Raw genomic sequence first — 17013 nt, forward strand, 5'->3', positions numbered from 1 at the left:
AATAAATTTATGATAGTGATTTTTAATTAAATAAAAGTGTGAAAATATTTTAAGTTTCATGTTCTATCTTTTCAAAAAGAAACTACTATAAAAAGTAAGTTTAACCCATGACGCTCCATTTCCAATTTATATTTATTCACTAGCTCTTAATATAAAAATTCTTATTAGAATTCTGTTAATCCTAATTTATAGACTAATATTTTTTATGAAAGGACTTTAATTTCATAAAAATGAATATAAAATCCTAGATTGGGCACGGTATAGCTGTATCGGTATTTGTTTTCTTTCCCATTATGAAGGATGATAAATACATTTATATTTATATCAGTCATTGCCGTAATCGTACGTCTGATTTCAATTAAACGCCCCATCTTCCTTCTTTTCATGATCATCTAACACCTTGCTCTATTCGCCTGCCCTTTTTCACTGATTCCGTCGTTTGATTTCTCTGTGGTCAGAATTACTCCGTCAAGTAAAATCAATATTTCTGTTTGTAATTTTCTATGCATATTCAATGGAAACTCTTGAAAATATTTCACTTTACGAAATGTTATCGATTTTTTTTTCTTACTGCTGGTCCTGTCTAAACGATTAACAATGTTAAAAATTAAATAAATTGGCTTATCAAAGTTAAACTCTTTTCACAATTTATTTATTTATTGCATAACAGTATATATATATATATATATATATATACTTAAATACATTTACTGTACTTTAACGGATTTAGCCAACCACTCGCTCTTTAACCAATGAAACTAGCTTAACACTCAACCAAATGGATTATTGAACCCGACAATTCAATAAAACTAGTTTAATGCCACCATTGCATATGATTATTGTATCCTCCGGATTAGATTATATTTTTATCCTTAGACTGTTAAGCCTTTATTATATGCTTAGACTAAGGGGTTATGTATTTTTTAGATTTGATCATATTTCAATCCTTACACTCCTAATTTCTATATACCTTGTACTTGAGGTTGAAGGTTATGTATTCTTTAGGTCGAATCGTATTTTGATTCTTGCATATTGGATCTTATTAATCGGGTAACTTGATCACTACCTACAATATCCATACCAATTCAGTTTGTCCCAGAAAATCTAGAGTTAAGGGAAATATTTTCATATGATAAGAAAGCTTGACTCAATGAAAGTCCAATTAGGATAGACATAATCATGCACCTACATTATTGAAATATGACGAAACATTCTGATACATTATATAATGTTTGACCCATAAATATTAAGAAATACTAATCCATAAATATATTCTCGAAAAAAAAAAGATATAGAATGTCTTGGTGTCAAGATCTATGGAGTTCTAAATATACTTCAAATTTCTCCATTTAAAATTAAAAAAGTCTATTTGATTAAACAAAGAATTAGAAATTTATTGAATTATCAAATGATACTTAGTGCAATATGATCAAAACATGGAATTATAGGTATATGTATATATACCTACAAAACAAGTAAAAATCACGAATAATTTTGTAAAAAATATCTTTACCTTAAACAAGTTAAACAATACATTTTATTAAATGTTTTGGATTAAGTGGTCTCTTTTACAAGAAAATCCTTCGTGGAACAATTACCAACACTACCATTTTGTGATTAATGTGACCAAGCCACCACCCACGTTACTCAAAACTACTACTTAATCAGCGATCACCGCCTAAATACCCCCATCGACATTGTTGTCGTGCCATAGTTACCCCCACTCTACCAACTTGAGTATGAAGAAGATCTGAACACATATTTTCTATAAATAAATATTTTTTAGTATAATTAAATGTAAATTTAGTTATATCGCTAGCAAATGATATGGTGCAACTTTAATTATTATTACTACTATTATTTTATTTTTCATCTTATCATGTAGGAGTGCATTCTATTTTTTGTACATTTTTACTTAAAGTTGGGATTAAACCCGATCAAAGTTGAATTTATTAGCAGAAGCTATTCTTCACAAAAATAATAAATCTATTTTAAATTTCCGTAAAGAGAATAATGAAAAATTATTTTTTCTATAGTGGAAAATCAAAATACTATTACTTTCTTAATATAAAATGACATCGATATCAATAATAAAATAAATATTAATCATAGTAAAAAAAATTGAACTGTAAAAATAATATATAGAGAGAGTTTAATTTTGATAAATAAAATTACACTCTGAATAAATTAAAATTTAATCTAGATGTAACTTTTAAATTAATTAAAATCAATAATCTTGTTATATTTATACGGTGAAAATTACACATATTTTTACAAATAACAATTTTCTTAGAGTTGGATATACGATCACAAACAATAAAATTCTTTTTTAGATATTTAATATAATTACATGCTCATGATTCAAACTCAAAATTATTAATAAACCTAAAATAGTTCAATATCAATTGATTGACATGTTTTGTGATATATAATTTAGAAAAAAATATTGGATATTCATCGTGTAAACTAATTTACACATGCACAACTGTACAAGTAAACATACATTTGATATAATGCGTACGCCAGTCAACCTAGTAATACAGACAAATCTTCTTCAAAAAAATTATCTTCATTTTGGAACATAGACCCACTAATACTAAATATTTCGTATTTCAATTCGGATAAATTACAATGATAAACAATTTAAAAAATTATAGATAGAAATGAAAAAATAAAAAATTATAAAGAGAATATGTATAATGTATTGAATATTAGCCTAATATTATAATCATAATTAAGTTCCTTTAGTCAAAACATCTTTCACTGGTGACGAGGAATGACTTCAGTTAGACTCGAAGGAATATTGAGAATTTGAGATGCTTTAGTTGCACATTAATTTGGTCTCAGCTTCTAACGCAGACCTTTACTCCTTTCACGAATTTATAGAGTTTAAATTTATTTATTGTTTAATATTTATTCTATTTTGAGTCTAATGCTGCATTGCTGCTTTCTTATTTAATACGAGTATTTACTAAGTTTTCAATGCTACAAATTTTTAAGGTACAGTAACATTTTGTATCTTTTCTTATTATTCATTTAAATACTTTTCTTTAACATAAATGATTAGCTTTTATGTAGAAATATTTAAAGGATCAAAATATTTTCCCCAATATCGCAATTAATTAAGACCTATAAACAAAATAAGAAATGCTTCAGATTTAGTAATTCCTACAAACTAAAAAATAAATGTTGAAAGAGTCATTCAACTCAGTTTGAAATTGAATTTAAAAATTTTAAAAAAATCACTTTTAATTATAGAAAATCTTTAAAAAATATCGCAAGTGTTTGATTTTTAACTAGGTTTGAATTCCTTTATTAATAATCTTAGTTATATGGGTGTTAGTACAAAGTGCAAACTTACATAGAACTTTTTTAAAATTCTACGTGGTAAGTCATTTTCTAAAAAAAAAACTCTCTAGTCTCATTTATTAGATTCAATTATCTAATTTATTGGAATTAAGAAAATGATTAATTTAATTTATAATAATAAATATATCTTAATTTTTTTTTCAAAAATACAATTGTCACCTCTCTCTTGTGGTGGTTTGTCATTACTACTTTTATTTTAAGAGATATTTTGATCTTAAAATAATTAACAGAAGAAATATTGTGAATTAATTCATATAAAACGAACCAAGCATCACTTATAATTCGGGTAATTAAGCCTATTAATCATATTTTTAACTTAAAAATACTTCATTTCTTTTTTTTTTTCTTTTCAAAATTTTGGTAAATGAAGTTAAATAATTTATTTGAAACTCTTTTTTATATTCAAAATTTCAACTAAAATATGAAAAAATAACCAAAATTCAAAAAGTCGAATTTTCTTCGTTTTCAAATCTTATTAAGTCATTCTTATTTTATCATTTTTTAAAATTCATGACTTCTAAACTTTTAAAATTATTTTTAACAAAACTACCATAAAATTTCAATATTTGGATAGAAAATAAGATTTTAAAAAATAATTAAAAAAATTGTAAGAGGACCGTATGTGTTTAATTTAAAGAAAAAACCAGTTTTACTTTAATTTTTTTCTAAAAAATAATTAAAGAGACTAAAATATGAATGGATAAGTAATTGTCTACTTGTCTTTTACCAGTTATTATTGTTACTATGACTATTACTTCTTCACAAAAGCTTAAGAAAAAGTATAATAAATAAGTTTTTTTGCATTAATTAAATGAATTAAAAGAGGATAAATATACAAGTAAAAAAAGGGTGCAAACAAATGTGGTTATGAACGTGCCATAAAGTTCATAACTGGCAAACAAGCAACGCAAAGCACTAGAAACTAGGAACAGAGAAGCAATCAGTTGCCAAACTATTTTTCTCTCTCCTTTTTTTGACTTTTCTTTCTTTCTGCAACTCCAAAATGTCTTCCATAGGGGCAAAAAATCTAGCACTCTCCTCAGCCTTTTTGCTCCTTTTGGTCGGTTTTGCAACCTCAGACATCAACCAAGACAAAGCAGAATGTACCGACAAACTTCTTGGTCTAGCTGGTTGTCTTCCCTATGTTGGTGGTGAAGCCAAAGTCCCCGCCATGGATTGTTGCTCTGGTATCAGAGAGGTTATTGACAAGAGCAAGAGGTGCCTCTGCATCCTCATCAAGGATCGTGATGACCCTAATCTTGGCCTCAAGATCAACGTCACCCTTGCTCTAAGTTTACCAGATGCTTGTCAAACACCCACCAATATAACTCAGTGTGTTGGTAAGTGTGTGACTTTATAATCTATTTATGACACTTATTTTGTTACCCTTATGTTGTGCCGGTACCCAATTTTGATGTTGTTTTCAGATCTTTTGCATTTGGCACCTAACTCCACGGAAGCTAAGGTGTTTGAGGGGTTTAAAAATGCCTTGACCAACAAAACTAGTCCCTCCTCAGTCCCTGGTGGTAAATATTGTTGATTAATTTTTATTATACGTAATTCCACTTTTTATTCATTCCTTTAACTATCGTGGAATTTGTTGTCCGCATCAAGGTTTTAAATCATCATTTGTGGCTGAGGTTTTGGCTCATTGCATATGCATACAAAAAAAATTGATGTTATTGTCAAAATTATTCATATTTTTTTTTATCGATGAGTCTAATTCTACTGGTTGAGTGGGTGTGAGTAATTGTGAACTCACTGATATTGGTATTTTTAATTCTATTAATTAGGTCTCAGAATGAATTATAAAATCCAATTTACACGATTGAAAATATAATTGTACTCTGAGTTTGAACTGAAAATTGACTGCAGCTAATAACGCGACTGCTAATGGAACAAGCACGAGCGCGAACAACAACAGCAGTAGTGGGTGGGGAAAGAGGTGGTTGGTGACAGAGGTGCTTTGTGGGATTTTACCGTTTGTTTTCATTTCCCATTTATTCCTCTTCGTAGTTTGAACCGAGATCAAGAGTACTAGGATGTTTTGGTGGTTGTGTCTATTTATTTCTCGGATTCATTACGTGTTCTGCATATAAGTATATGTTATGCAATTTGTGATTTATTTTTACTAGGTGCTGTACTGTCTTTTTCCTTTAGTTATTTTTGCCTCAGTGTGAACCCATCCTCTCTTGCCTGCATGATTAATTCTCCAACTGATTGAAGGGGACCTGTTACTTGACCTCAACAATGCGTATGCTTTAAATATAATTGTGCTAGGACCTTCTATTTACACTTGGTATTACGTGATCGGTTGGATCGATGTTGACACCTTTTCTAAGTGTTCATTTATTTAATGAGTGAATAGGTATTTTGATCCCATCTTTGCACTCATTTTATAAATTAGTCTCTATCTTATTGAAATGTAAAAAATAGTCTCTATGTTTGTATAAGTATTACAAAATAGTCATTGTCATTAAATTTGAAAATAACGTCGTTAATGAGATGCATTGTTGGTAATTTTAGAAGCTTCTAACAATGGATTCTTTGGAAACTTGGTCAAAGTTTCTCAAGTAGTAGAAAAGTGACAAATGCAAGTGTTCCATGGACTTCACTCCCGTCATCTATTGCAAAGCTTGGGAGGGTAAATCTCCTCAAATTATGAAGCAATTGTACTTCAAAATTAAAATAAAAAAAAAACACAATATAGTTTTCACTTCAAAAACACAATGTAGTTCTTTCACATTTCTTCAAGATAAGTTAGCATTTGCCAACACGAATACATAGTGGTGTTCTTTACACGACAAAATATTGTTTGTAAGTCGATCAATTGTGAAGATTTTTGTGAAAATAATGGCAACTGAAGTTGAATTAATAGTTCATATGAGTCCTCATAGATGCATGTGTGACTACATGACTAGTAATATTAATCTTTCATCGTTCATTCACAAAACGTATTGAATAGTTTTGGCCGGAGCTGAAATTTGTAGCCAAAAGCATGTGGCCATGTGCAACTGTGTGAGTTATTTTAAATTATGCAAGAAAAGGGAAAATTTTCAAATTTATGATTGTACTAGAGAGTGAAAAGAAAGAAAGTAGGAAAAAAAGGATTTTTTTTAAATTTGTTTAGTAGAAGAAGATTTTTTTTCTTATCTCACGTTTGAATGTGCAAAAATAAACTATATAAAAAAAAAACATGTACGCAAAAATGAGATAAATACCTTCAAAGGGAAGAGAAGCATAACAAAAAAAATATCTACATCGTCTTTGTATAAGAAAAAGTTTTCTTTCCTGCACGTTCAATTTGGGACGAAACCGAAATTATTGTGGAGCTGAGCTAAAGCTTTCCTTTATTGTGGAGCTGAGCTAAAGCAGACAAAGAAGACACAGTTGCAGCAGAAGCACCCTGGCCCTTGAAGGAGCTGCAAGCAGTAGAACCCGAGACAAAAGAAGCGGTGAAATCAAGGGCCAAGATCTGTGAGAGGAATGAAGACCTTTTTCAATTCAGTCTAAAGACTTGTCAGATGAGTTTGCTTACATGGACAAAGACTTGTCACATAGACATATGACTAACGGTGGAAATTAGATTTTAACAATAGAAACTTAGTTGCATAACGGATGTAAAGATAAAAATTATTTTTTACATTTCAAAAAGATAAAAACTAATTTATAAAATAAGTACAAAGACAAGAACCAAAATGTCTATTCACTCTTTATTTAATATTATCAAAATGAGACATTTATTACGGATTTACAGCACCAACCGTAATCAACTCAACTAGATTGATTGACATAAAAACAATTTAAAACATTTTTAGTGTTTAAATGAGTTGTTTAAAATTAAGTAATATTGTTTAATATTTTTTTTTGGAGTTGATAATTTGATAGTAAAATATCTATATAAATTTAATTAATTATTACAAAATAATAATAATAATTTTTAATCCAAATTTAATGTGATTTAAATTAAATATTCACTTTAATAATTATAGTATTGGAATAAATTTTTTAAATTTATATCACATTATATGATTCATAAATTTAAGATAATCGATCCATATAACCATGGTATAATTTCCAAACACCATATATAGTTTCAAAATTAAAAACTCTCTAACATTACATATAAAATTTACATGAAATTAATCTGTAATTCTCCACCCAATCATTATAACATTTAATAAACTTACATATTACCAGACATGCAATATTACGTTTTCCATATAGTTTTTTACTTTATTTTATCAAAGACATTAAGTTGCATATCAATGTAATGAAGTGTGCTATATCTAGTACCATATTTAAATTCAACATGCACACACACTTCAGTAATTAAATGAACACACTGTTTATTGTAAAAATAATAATAATAAATATTGATAATTATATCTTATTTGAATAATTTAAGTGAAAAGATAATTTTACATGAATTTTTAAATGTTGTATAATCAATCACTACTTTCTTTTTTTGGTGAAAAAAATATATCTCTCTCAAGTCTCAATAGATATTGAGATAGTAATTCTTTTCAAGGCATAATAATCACTAAAGTGGGTTTTACCTCTTTAACAAATACTTCTTTACACAAAATAAATGTGATTTGTTTTCATTAATTTACTAACATTGATAATTACTGCATTAATTAATTTATTTTGATTAATATTTTCATTAATGATAAACTTACATATTACTAGACATGCAACATTACATCTTCCATATATTTCTTTATTTATTTTTATCAAAGATATTAAATTGCATCAATGTAATGAAGTGTGCTATGCCTATATAATAAATGTAATTTATTTTCATGCAATATCTAGAAATATTTTCATTCCACCCATCTTCCATATTTTCATTAATGATAAACTTACATATTTTCATTCTCACCCATCTTCCATATAGTTCTTTATTTTTTTTAACGAAGACATTAAAGTGATTTAACTGATAAGATAATATTTTATTAGATTTGTTTAAATTAATTTAAAATTAATTAAATAATATCTGGTTAGATTTAAAATTCATTATCTGACATGACAAAAGCGTCACATGTCAATAAATAAATAGATGAATTATCACCTTACATAAGTGTGTATTATTTATAACCTACACCAAAGTAATGCCCTTACTAAAACGAAATAAGCTTTGCAACTTGGTGCATACAAGTTAAGCCCAACTTACTGACAAGAAGGCCCACTGTACAAGACACAAAAAGGCTCAAGCTAGTTGATATTTTTACATTCTTAAAATATCCCTCTTCTCTCTCTTTGTCACCTAAATTATATTACTGATTAAGTATTAAACTTTTAAGAAAACACTCGGTAACTCTGATGAGGAGGTTATAGTGATTTCAATTATATTCAACGCCTTGTAAATCAGGAAAAGTAGTCACCCTAGTACACAGAAAAAAGATCACGTGGAAAACAATTGAGGATAGTAATAAGGTAACATGGAAAATAAAGGCCAGCACGCCAATCGTTGTTTTAGCCAAGACCCGAATTTGGCATTCATTATTAAATCACGTTTAAATCTTACCAGCAACTGGAAAGTTCAGCAATACACATGAAGTTGAAGTCTCAACTTAAATATGTACATAATATCATGTTCATAAAGGTCTCCCGAGGATATAATATAACGCAACCACACTCGGTTTTGCGAGTCTTGGACACTTTGACAGATATAAGCTAAGGCAATAGAGGGACAGTGACAGGTTAAAACGTCATTCCATTATGCCATGCAATAGCTAGTATGAAACTGGATCTACTCCGTGAGAAGCATGGAAATTTCATCCACCGGAGCAGGAAGCTGCAAATTTGCAAAAGTTTTATGCGAGTTAGTATTTCTCTGACTGCATTAGAAAAAATACCAAGACTAAATGAGGGAGGATATGCAAGGGAAAAAAGGTCGCAGATGATATTAATTTATATGATCATACGGACAAACTTAACTAGTGTATGCCTCTAATTAGTGGAAAACTTGCAGTTTTGGGGATTTGTTTGTTCATTTACGAGGGCAACAGATGATTGAAAAGTTTATATTAACCATCCTACCCTTCCCATGCTCAGACCATATCGCATACACAAAAAACTCATATTAGGTGATATGATCAAGAGCGTTTGTCTGCATGCCAAAAACTCAAGCTATTAGCATAGGTGCATGAGACACAGTTAAGCCATTAGATATGAACTACTACGTTGAACCCAATCCACAGGCCCAATCAGTACACTACACTACACACCCTCGTGACCCTTTTGGGCATATCATAAGAGACGTTGAGGAGTCCAAATATTTCATGAGTTATTACATACTTACAATTGGCCATAAGTAGAGTGAACTATATAACATTGCTTCCCCTTGGCGGCAAGGCAAGATCAATGACTGCCTCCAACTTTAAAGTGCATTTAGTACAAGCAGTAACGGCTTAAGACCAAGGAACTGGTGGGACAACTAACCCTGATCCCAACAATTTTCTTTCTTTTTTTATTCATAACGAATTGAACTCAAGTATTAGTGAATTTACAATAATCCTCATACTGGTTAATCGACCGAGCTAGACTCCTTAATAATTCCAACAATGGTTATCAAACTCTTGAGTTAATTCGCTAACTTTTATGAGTCCACTTATATTATGTGAGTTGACTCTTAAGTAAATTCTTTTTTTTTAGTAGACTCTGGGTAGACTCTATAAAGGCTAAATAAACTCGCTCGAGTTTATCACCAAGTCAACGAGTCATCAAGTTAAAAAAATTAGACCAAAATATAAGTCATTTTAGGTTATTTTCTATCTGTTTAATGTTTAACATATCTTCATTTAATGTGTTATTCTCAAATACAAAAGTTCTCACCTTTAATAACATCAAACCCTTATTCTCTGATAACATCAAACCCTCAATAGAAATGATCTATCATTGCTATAACATATGCAAGTTATTATCTAGTAATAATGTATTATTAGACTTGATTATTTAAGTATTGTGAAATTTATGATTTATTATTTTACTTTATTATATTATTGAAATGTTTAATTGATATGTTATTTATAGATATTTTATTATTATTTATATATAAAGTGGATTTTTATAAGTCTATGAATTGAGTTCATGATGGAGTTTATGAAACTTTCAGGTTTATAGAAATGTTATTCAACGTTGTACTACTATCAATTAGGTCCGTTGCATCGTTTGAGTTCCTTGTATTGCCCATAGGGCAATATATAGACTGTATTGAGTCAATTCCTTCAACTTTTCAAAAACTCTGTTTTAGTCTAGAACTAGAAATTAATCTCTCGAAATTCCTAGACTTATTCAAGTGGATGATCCCTTTAAACTCCAGAGCATGTGGATACGCATGTCATAAAACAATACCCACTTATAAACCCTGAATCTGATGACATAAATCACACCTCTCATGAAACTAATTACAGAGCATCAAAGGTTTAACCATTTCAGTCAAAATTCAAATAATAGAGACCTAAAAAAAATTCGTTGACTATTCCCCATACTTAGCTTCGATGTTTACTTAAGTACAAGTCTTTTCGAACCATTTTCTGGATTAGAGCAATTAAACCTAATCTAGTGTTCCAAAAATAACAAAAATCGAGCGTCTAAACAAGAAATTAGGAAAAGAGTAAAAGAATCGCGAACCTGAATTGGACGTGGAAGGAAAGGGGGGCACGAGAGGGATTTGCGGCAGGAACGAACGGTTTTGAACTGGTCAACGTCGAGTTTCTTGTTGATGATGCCGACCTGGAAGTAGATGCTGTCGGAGGGTGGCAAATCGACCCTGATCTCGTCGACGTTGAACCAGATGAAGAGGCGCTGGACCTGAATGCCCTTGAGATTGGTGATGGAGCCATAGCTGAGCTTGCCGGAGATCTTGCTCTCGTAGTAAACCAAGTAATCGAACTGTATGTAGCAGGGCTTCGGCAAAACGACGACGAATTGGCCATCCTCGTCGAGTTTGTAGTCGGTGACGGTATCCGGTAACAGACCACTCGGGAGCCCGTACTTGGGGAGTATCTCGTACACGCTCTCCTTCGCCGCCGCCGTGCACAACAACAGAGTCGTGAAGGTTGCCATGGCAACAAACGCGTGTGATGATGATCGGCTAGGGGGAATTGTTGCCATGGCTGAGAGGGTGGTAGAGACAACTTCCAGTGACCGTTTCTGTTACGATTCTCTCTCGCTCTGTGTCTGGTCTTTGTCTCCTTTCGGGAAGAGACTCGGTTTCATTTTTAAACCCCAACAACTACTTACATCCATTATTTCGCAGAATTGTTTTTATTTTATCAAAAATTAAAAATTATTTTTTTATCAAGATTAAAAAATTATTAATTTAATTAATACCAATAAATTTGTCTCAAAATTATAATTTTTTTAAGAATTATTCTTTTTATTAATTAGGAATATTGAGGACTCGAATCTATGCATGACGCAATTCAATTAAGACCCTATCAAAAGTAAATAGAATAAGGGTTATATTTTTCTTTTAATCTGATTCAATTCATTATCATATAATTAAATTTATTATTATTATATAAATTAATTATTAAATATAAAACACATTAACTTTTAACTCATATAATTTATTAAATTAAATAACTAATGATTTTTTTAAAAGTTATTTTTATCTTGATTTTATTTATGTTTTTTATACTAATACAATACATTAAAATAATTAATTTTATTAGTCAAATATTATCATAATTTGATTTCTTTTTAGTACATTTAATTATTATATACTTACAAAATTTTATGCAAAAATAAATTATTGTTCTAAAAATTATATTTTTTGCAAAATAAAAAATATATATTTTAAAATATTTAAATCCGATTAACCTCCTAACCAACTTATGATCAGGATTGTATTGAGTTTTTTGTTTACAAATTCGATCTAACTCAGCTCGTAAAGTCTTGATCATGATTGAGTGATGAGTTTAGTTAAACCTAATCCAATTCGAACATATTATATTTCTTCTAATTGTTTATTAATATATTCTTTTTTCTTTTAATATGAGATATTTTTAGTCTAAAAATAATACCTGCAATAAATATTATAGATTAAATCTTATAAAAAATATAAACACTGTTTTAAACTTGAGTTTTATAAATAAAAATAAAAAAAATAACCATCAAATCTTCAGTAGAGTTGGAAATTTGGGTTTGGCCAGCTCACAAAACCCACAACCCACAAGATATACATGTCTTGAAATTTTGAGTCCATTTGAATGCCAGCTTTGCAAGTGAACTTACTTGCATGCTCAACTTGAATCTTCAACATTCAAGTATGACGGACAACACAACTAATGATTACAAAATTAATCCTTAATTTAATATTTGGACAAACTTAAAAAATAAAAATATAATGCGACATAATTCCCTCAAAATTTAAATTGTTGCTTGTATACAAAATATAATTTATACATTTAAATATGTTCAGTGGTTATGATTTTTAATTGTAATACATTTAATATTATATATTCATAAATATTTGTTTATTTTAAGTTTTAGTTATATAAAATAAGCATTTATCATTTGAAACACAAATGCTAAATTACTAATAGTAGAGATAAAAAGAGAGTATTTTTTTTTATAAATTAAGTTTATCTTCTAATAGAAACAATTATGTTTGAGTCGGATAAAATTAATATTAATTATTTTTCTTTAAATATTTAACCCAACTGTATTATTGAAACTCAAATTTGAGATATATGTTTAAGTAAAAATAATCTTACACGGATTAATCCATCGATTTAATTATGAAAGAGTTTTTCTTTTTTCTTAGAGATAAATATGGTGTATGAAGTATATCTTCCAACCGAACTTATAGATCCAATCCTTGACAGCGTCTGGCATGTTCCCACAAACCCTAATCTTGTTCTCAACACTCGTAATCCTCTTCCATGGAGATGTCGTGCTAAGCACAACACCCTCGCCCCCAGATGATATTATTTAATGGAATGCTCCTGCAACAATCGCAAGAAAAATAATTATAAATATATTTTCTTTTCTTACTTAATATTTTATACTTTTCAATTGATTTATTTCTTCTTTTAGTAGACAGGTAAAGATTAATCCCATTTTTAATTATAGATATTATGAAAGTGAATTTTTATCTCTTTGGTAGTCATAGATATGCAATTTAAACTTACTTTGAGCAATTCTACAGCAAAATCGCTCTTTCAGCTTAGAGTTTTACCTTTTCTTCTCTAATGGATCATGGAAATGACTTACTTCTGACAGTGGCATCAACAAGAGGAGCAGCATTACAGCAATGAAAGTTCAGATAGGAATAAGATATTGATGAACAGACAAATAGTTTTATATATTAGTTAAAATGTATATAAAAACATTCAATAAATTAAATTAAACAATCACTTTTCTTAATAGAGCAATCTTAGTATCATTTGAAATTAAAAAAACTCCCTTAATAAGGGAAAATACAATTGCATAACAAATAATCTCTAACCAATCAAAATTTTGTGGCAAACTTCTATATAAGTCTGAATTGGTTTCCCAGGACATTGCTTGCTTCTAGATACCTTTTTGTCCTGTGAATCAAATCTTTATTTTATACCTCTTCAAGGCATCTTCTATTCTGACATTATCCTAAGACCAGATGCAAGTGATGGAATACTTTGTTCATATCTGAAAAAATTGCTTGGATCAACCTTGGTCTTTACCTCTACCAATCTATCAAAGTTTCTTTTGAAATACTTCTTTCCCCAAACTCTAGCCTCTGCATGATTAGCATTTCCAGGTCCATTGACACCTATATCAACATCTCTATAGTTGATATATGAACTTCTAGGTGAATTTGACACAAGGTGTCATATAATCATAGAGCCTCCGAATCCGATCTAAATATCTATTAGCAACATCTTCACCCTCCTCTTTCCAAGTCACCGAGTACTGAATTTTATATATGTTACCAGCTCTAGGTGGAAACGGTGTTTCCACCTCAGAAATCTCACCCATTTTCCCACCATAGGGATTCAATGCAAGAACAGGTTTTTCTAGCTCCATCATCTTGTTCCATATACCTTCAAGGCCAGTTTTGGAAATTGGTTGCTGGACATAATCTGATTTCTTCTTCAAGTATTTCTCCTGTGTATTATGCCTTTGAAGCAAAACATCAACCGAAGTCCCCACCGGATAGTTGTCCCAAAACAACACTGAATCGATCCAACTCATTTCAATGCACTGTTCAGCAACCAAACCAAGTTCAGGGAAGTGAATCTGAATCTGAGGTTTCTGATGTAGGAGTCCAAGGTGGGAGGGTATGAGGGGCTGTTGGGGAAATATGTGACAGCAGAGATTGGAATTGGAAGAGATGGGTCAGAATGGAGAGAGAGGCAATGGAGAATATTGTCTTGAAAAGGTTCTGATTCTGAAGCTGCTGCCATTAGAACTTGGAGTAGAAAGATTGAGACAAAAGGTAAGATCGCAATCGCAGACATTGATAGGCAATGGATGGATTAAGATTTAAACTTTGTTTTACCAGAACTAAAATTAAAAAAAGAGAGTAAATTATAGGGATTAGAAGTATATTAAAGTCATTCTATTTTTCTAAGAAAAATGGATTACATGATCAACATTATTTCAATTCCGTATGTAAATTTAAATATATTATTTTAGTTTATAGTTATGAAAGTGATTTACCATCCATGATTGGTCAAAAAGCTCCGAACATATTTTCAGTGCAAACTTCCCTCTTCTACTCTAACATAAAACCTTTCCTAACTACCATCTTGTAATCTACTTATATTATTATTCGGAAAATAAACATACATATCTGCTTTAATATAATCTTCACTTCGTCTTTATTCCACTTCTACATATTTTCAGTGCAACTTCCCCCTTCTACTTTAACATAAAACCTTTTCTAACTATCATCATGTAATCTACTTATATTATTATTCGGAAAAGAAACTTACATATCTATAAAACGGCTATCCACAAGTATCTTTTAAATATGCAAAATACTTAATATTGTATGCTTATTATAATTAAAAAGAAAGTAAAGTTTGTTACTCGAAAGGCTCTAAGAGTCTAACGGCATGCCTGGCTATATTCTTAATACTATATGATATACTAATTTGAAAACATGCATAAAAAGTATAAATAAGAAGGATATAGAGAAAGGAAACGGAAACGGAAAAAGGGCTTTCTTCCATAAATGAACCTCTTTTCTATGTTGCTTCACTGTTAGAACTTCGAAATTTTTAACTTGCATGGCAGTTGAAGGAAGGTTTGTCCTTGGTCATGTCATTTAGGCTTTAGCCCCTAGAAAACATTTCTTGAACATCAAATTGGACACAGAAAAGTTGTATTCTTTGATTTGAAGTGTATTTTTTATATGCATAAATAAAATAAGTAAAAAAATAAAGACAATTGTATGATACATAACATATGCGTTAAAGCTATGTTTCAACAATGGAACTGCTTAAAGTTTAAGAAGTGGGCAATTATGTATTATCTAATACATATGTTGACCAAGGGTCAATTCTGGCCACCTGTTTAAACACGTCAAAAGTCTTACTAAACAACAAATTACACGTTTAGTTTTAAGAAAGCTACCAATTACCATGATAAACAATGTTCCCATTGAAGTATTTTTTATTTGAAGTCAAATTTAACTGAATTAACAATAGCTCAGAAAGTATGATGCCTCGGCAAGTAGACTAATATTAAATAGGTACCACTCACAAAGCGAAGTTCTCTTTTCGCCTGAAGACAATCATAAAGACATTCTCTTCAAGTCTCTCCACTTTCTGTGTTTTTTCTCTGGCCTATGGCCATGCTATACACATGCTGAGATTATAAGTATAAATAGTGATCTTTCACTCTTTCAGGAATCAAGAAGCCATTCTACAGAAAAATCTCTCTCTCTCTCTCTCTGTGAGCTTAGAGTTTGTTTTACCTTATCTTCTATGATGGATCATGGAAATGACTTCAGTGGCAGTGGCAGCGGCACCAACAAGAGGAGCAGCAATGAAAGTAACGATAGGAAGAAGCCATTGATGAGCAGACAAATAGTTTATGAGAATGAGAAAGATGACATCAACAAAATGGCTGATGCATTCATCAACAACTGCCGCAAACAACTGAAGATTGAGAGAGAAAATTCATTCAAACATTTTCAGGATATGATAAACAGAGGCGCATGAGTGATTTGAGCTGAATGGAATTGCTGCAGTGGCTAAATAATAGTAGTGTGATTGTTACTTCACACACGCAAAAAAAAAAGTGCGATTATTTCTTAAAATGGAGAACAATACAACAGTGAAGGATATAATTTTGGATTTATGAAAAGTTCTTCGGTAGTTCAGAAAGTTCACAGTTTCTCTAAATATTTTTGTATTCCTCTCAAAGCCACCGAACATTCAGGGAAAAGACTAGTTATGCATCTACCTTTTTTTCTTAATTTACTTTTAATAAATTTGTATCATAAGTAAAGAAGTAATTTTGCTCCAGTTATAGTTAAACACTAATTGCATACGTCTCTCCCAACAAGAATCTCGAACTATAGTTTTCAATTTCGTAGGACACTAATCCCTTCTCCTAGACTTGATTAGCGTTGGCATTTGAAATCTGTATTTGACACTAGCTTTTGGAAAAATATTATCCAAGCATAAACTATACTATTAC

The 17013-nt window shown here is 30.1% G+C and overlaps 3 protein-coding genes and 1 pseudogene across 4 annotated transcripts; 2 read left to right on the top strand and 2 right to left on the bottom strand.

Annotated features, from left to right (window-relative positions):
* The first annotated feature begins 4238 nt into the window (after nucleotides 1–4238).
* On the top strand, nucleotides 4239–5751 carry LOC100306483 (alpha-amylase inhibitor/lipid transfer/seed storage family protein). Of its 2 annotated transcripts, none has more exons than NM_001370780.1 (3): nucleotides 4239–4709; nucleotides 4797–4895; nucleotides 5245–5751. In NM_001370780.1, exons 1-3 carry the CDS (start codon nucleotides 4373–4375, stop codon nucleotides 5388–5390), a joined length of 582 nt encoding a protein of 193 aa, NP_001357709.1. In that variant the 5' UTR covers nucleotides 4239–4372; the 3' UTR covers nucleotides 5391–5751. The 2 variants fall into 2 exon arrangements, with proteins under 2 accessions (NP_001357709.1, NP_001235687.1); NM_001248758.2 differs by having other exon boundaries at nucleotides 4797–4892; nucleotides 5245–5750.
* A 3094-nt stretch (nucleotides 5752–8845) lies between these two features.
* LOC100780285 (uncharacterized) lies at nucleotides 8846–11623 on the bottom strand. The gene is made up of 2 exons (XM_003524897.5): nucleotides 11008–11623; nucleotides 8846–9169 (listed from the first exon to the last, which is right to left on the bottom strand). Exons 1-2 carry the CDS (start codon nucleotides 11488–11490, stop codon nucleotides 9125–9127), a joined length of 528 nt encoding a protein of 175 aa, XP_003524945.1. The 5' UTR covers nucleotides 11491–11623; the 3' UTR covers nucleotides 8846–9124.
* A 2162-nt stretch (nucleotides 11624–13785) lies between these two features.
* LOC106798741 (berberine bridge enzyme-like 8) lies at nucleotides 13786–14556 on the bottom strand (annotated as a pseudogene).
* Nucleotides 14557–14658: 102 nt separating this feature from the next.
* LOC102660563 (uncharacterized) lies at nucleotides 14659–16850 on the top strand. Its single transcript, XM_006580092.4, has 2 exons — nucleotides 14659–14800; nucleotides 16218–16850. Exons 1-2 carry the CDS (start codon nucleotides 14696–14698, stop codon nucleotides 16530–16532), a joined length of 420 nt encoding a protein of 139 aa, XP_006580155.1. The 5' UTR covers nucleotides 14659–14695; the 3' UTR covers nucleotides 16533–16850.
* The last annotated feature ends 163 nt before the right edge of the window (nucleotides 16851–17013 follow it).

The sequence above is a fragment of the Glycine max genome, chromosome 5 (assembly GCF_000004515.6).
Source record: "Glycine max cultivar Williams 82 chromosome 5, Glycine_max_v4.0, whole genome shotgun sequence".
In the NCBI taxonomy this organism is placed as follows: domain Eukaryota; kingdom Viridiplantae; phylum Streptophyta; class Magnoliopsida; order Fabales; family Fabaceae; genus Glycine; species Glycine max.

Bases quoted from the DNA above. Each gene is read 5' to 3' on its own strand.
- LOC100306483 (NM_001370780.1), top strand. From the start codon at position 4,373: ATGTCTTCCATAGGGGCAAAAAATCTAGCACTCTCCTCAGCCTTTTTG. The intron at 4,710-4,796 runs GTAAGTGTGTGA...TGTTGTTTTCAG, and splicing joins CAATATAACTCAGTGTGTTG to ATCTTTTGCATTTGGCACCT. The intron at 4,896-5,244 runs GTAAATATTGTT...AATTGACTGCAG, and splicing joins TCCCTCCTCAGTCCCTGGTG to CTAATAACGCGACTGCTAAT.
- LOC100780285 (XM_003524897.5), bottom strand. From the start codon at position 11,490: ATGGCAACAATTCCCCCTAGCCGATCATCATCACACGCGTTTGTTGCC. The intron at 9,170-11,007 runs GTTCGCGATTCT...GCAAATTTGCAG, and splicing joins TCCTTCCACGTCCAATTCAG to CTTCCTGCTCCGGTGGATGA.
- LOC102660563 (XM_006580092.4), top strand. From the start codon at position 14,696: ATGGGTCAGAATGGAGAGAGAGGCAATGGAGAATATTGTCTTGAAAAG. The intron at 14,801-16,217 runs GTAAGATCGCAA...TCACTCTTTCAG, and splicing joins TAGAAAGATTGAGACAAAAG to GAATCAAGAAGCCATTCTAC.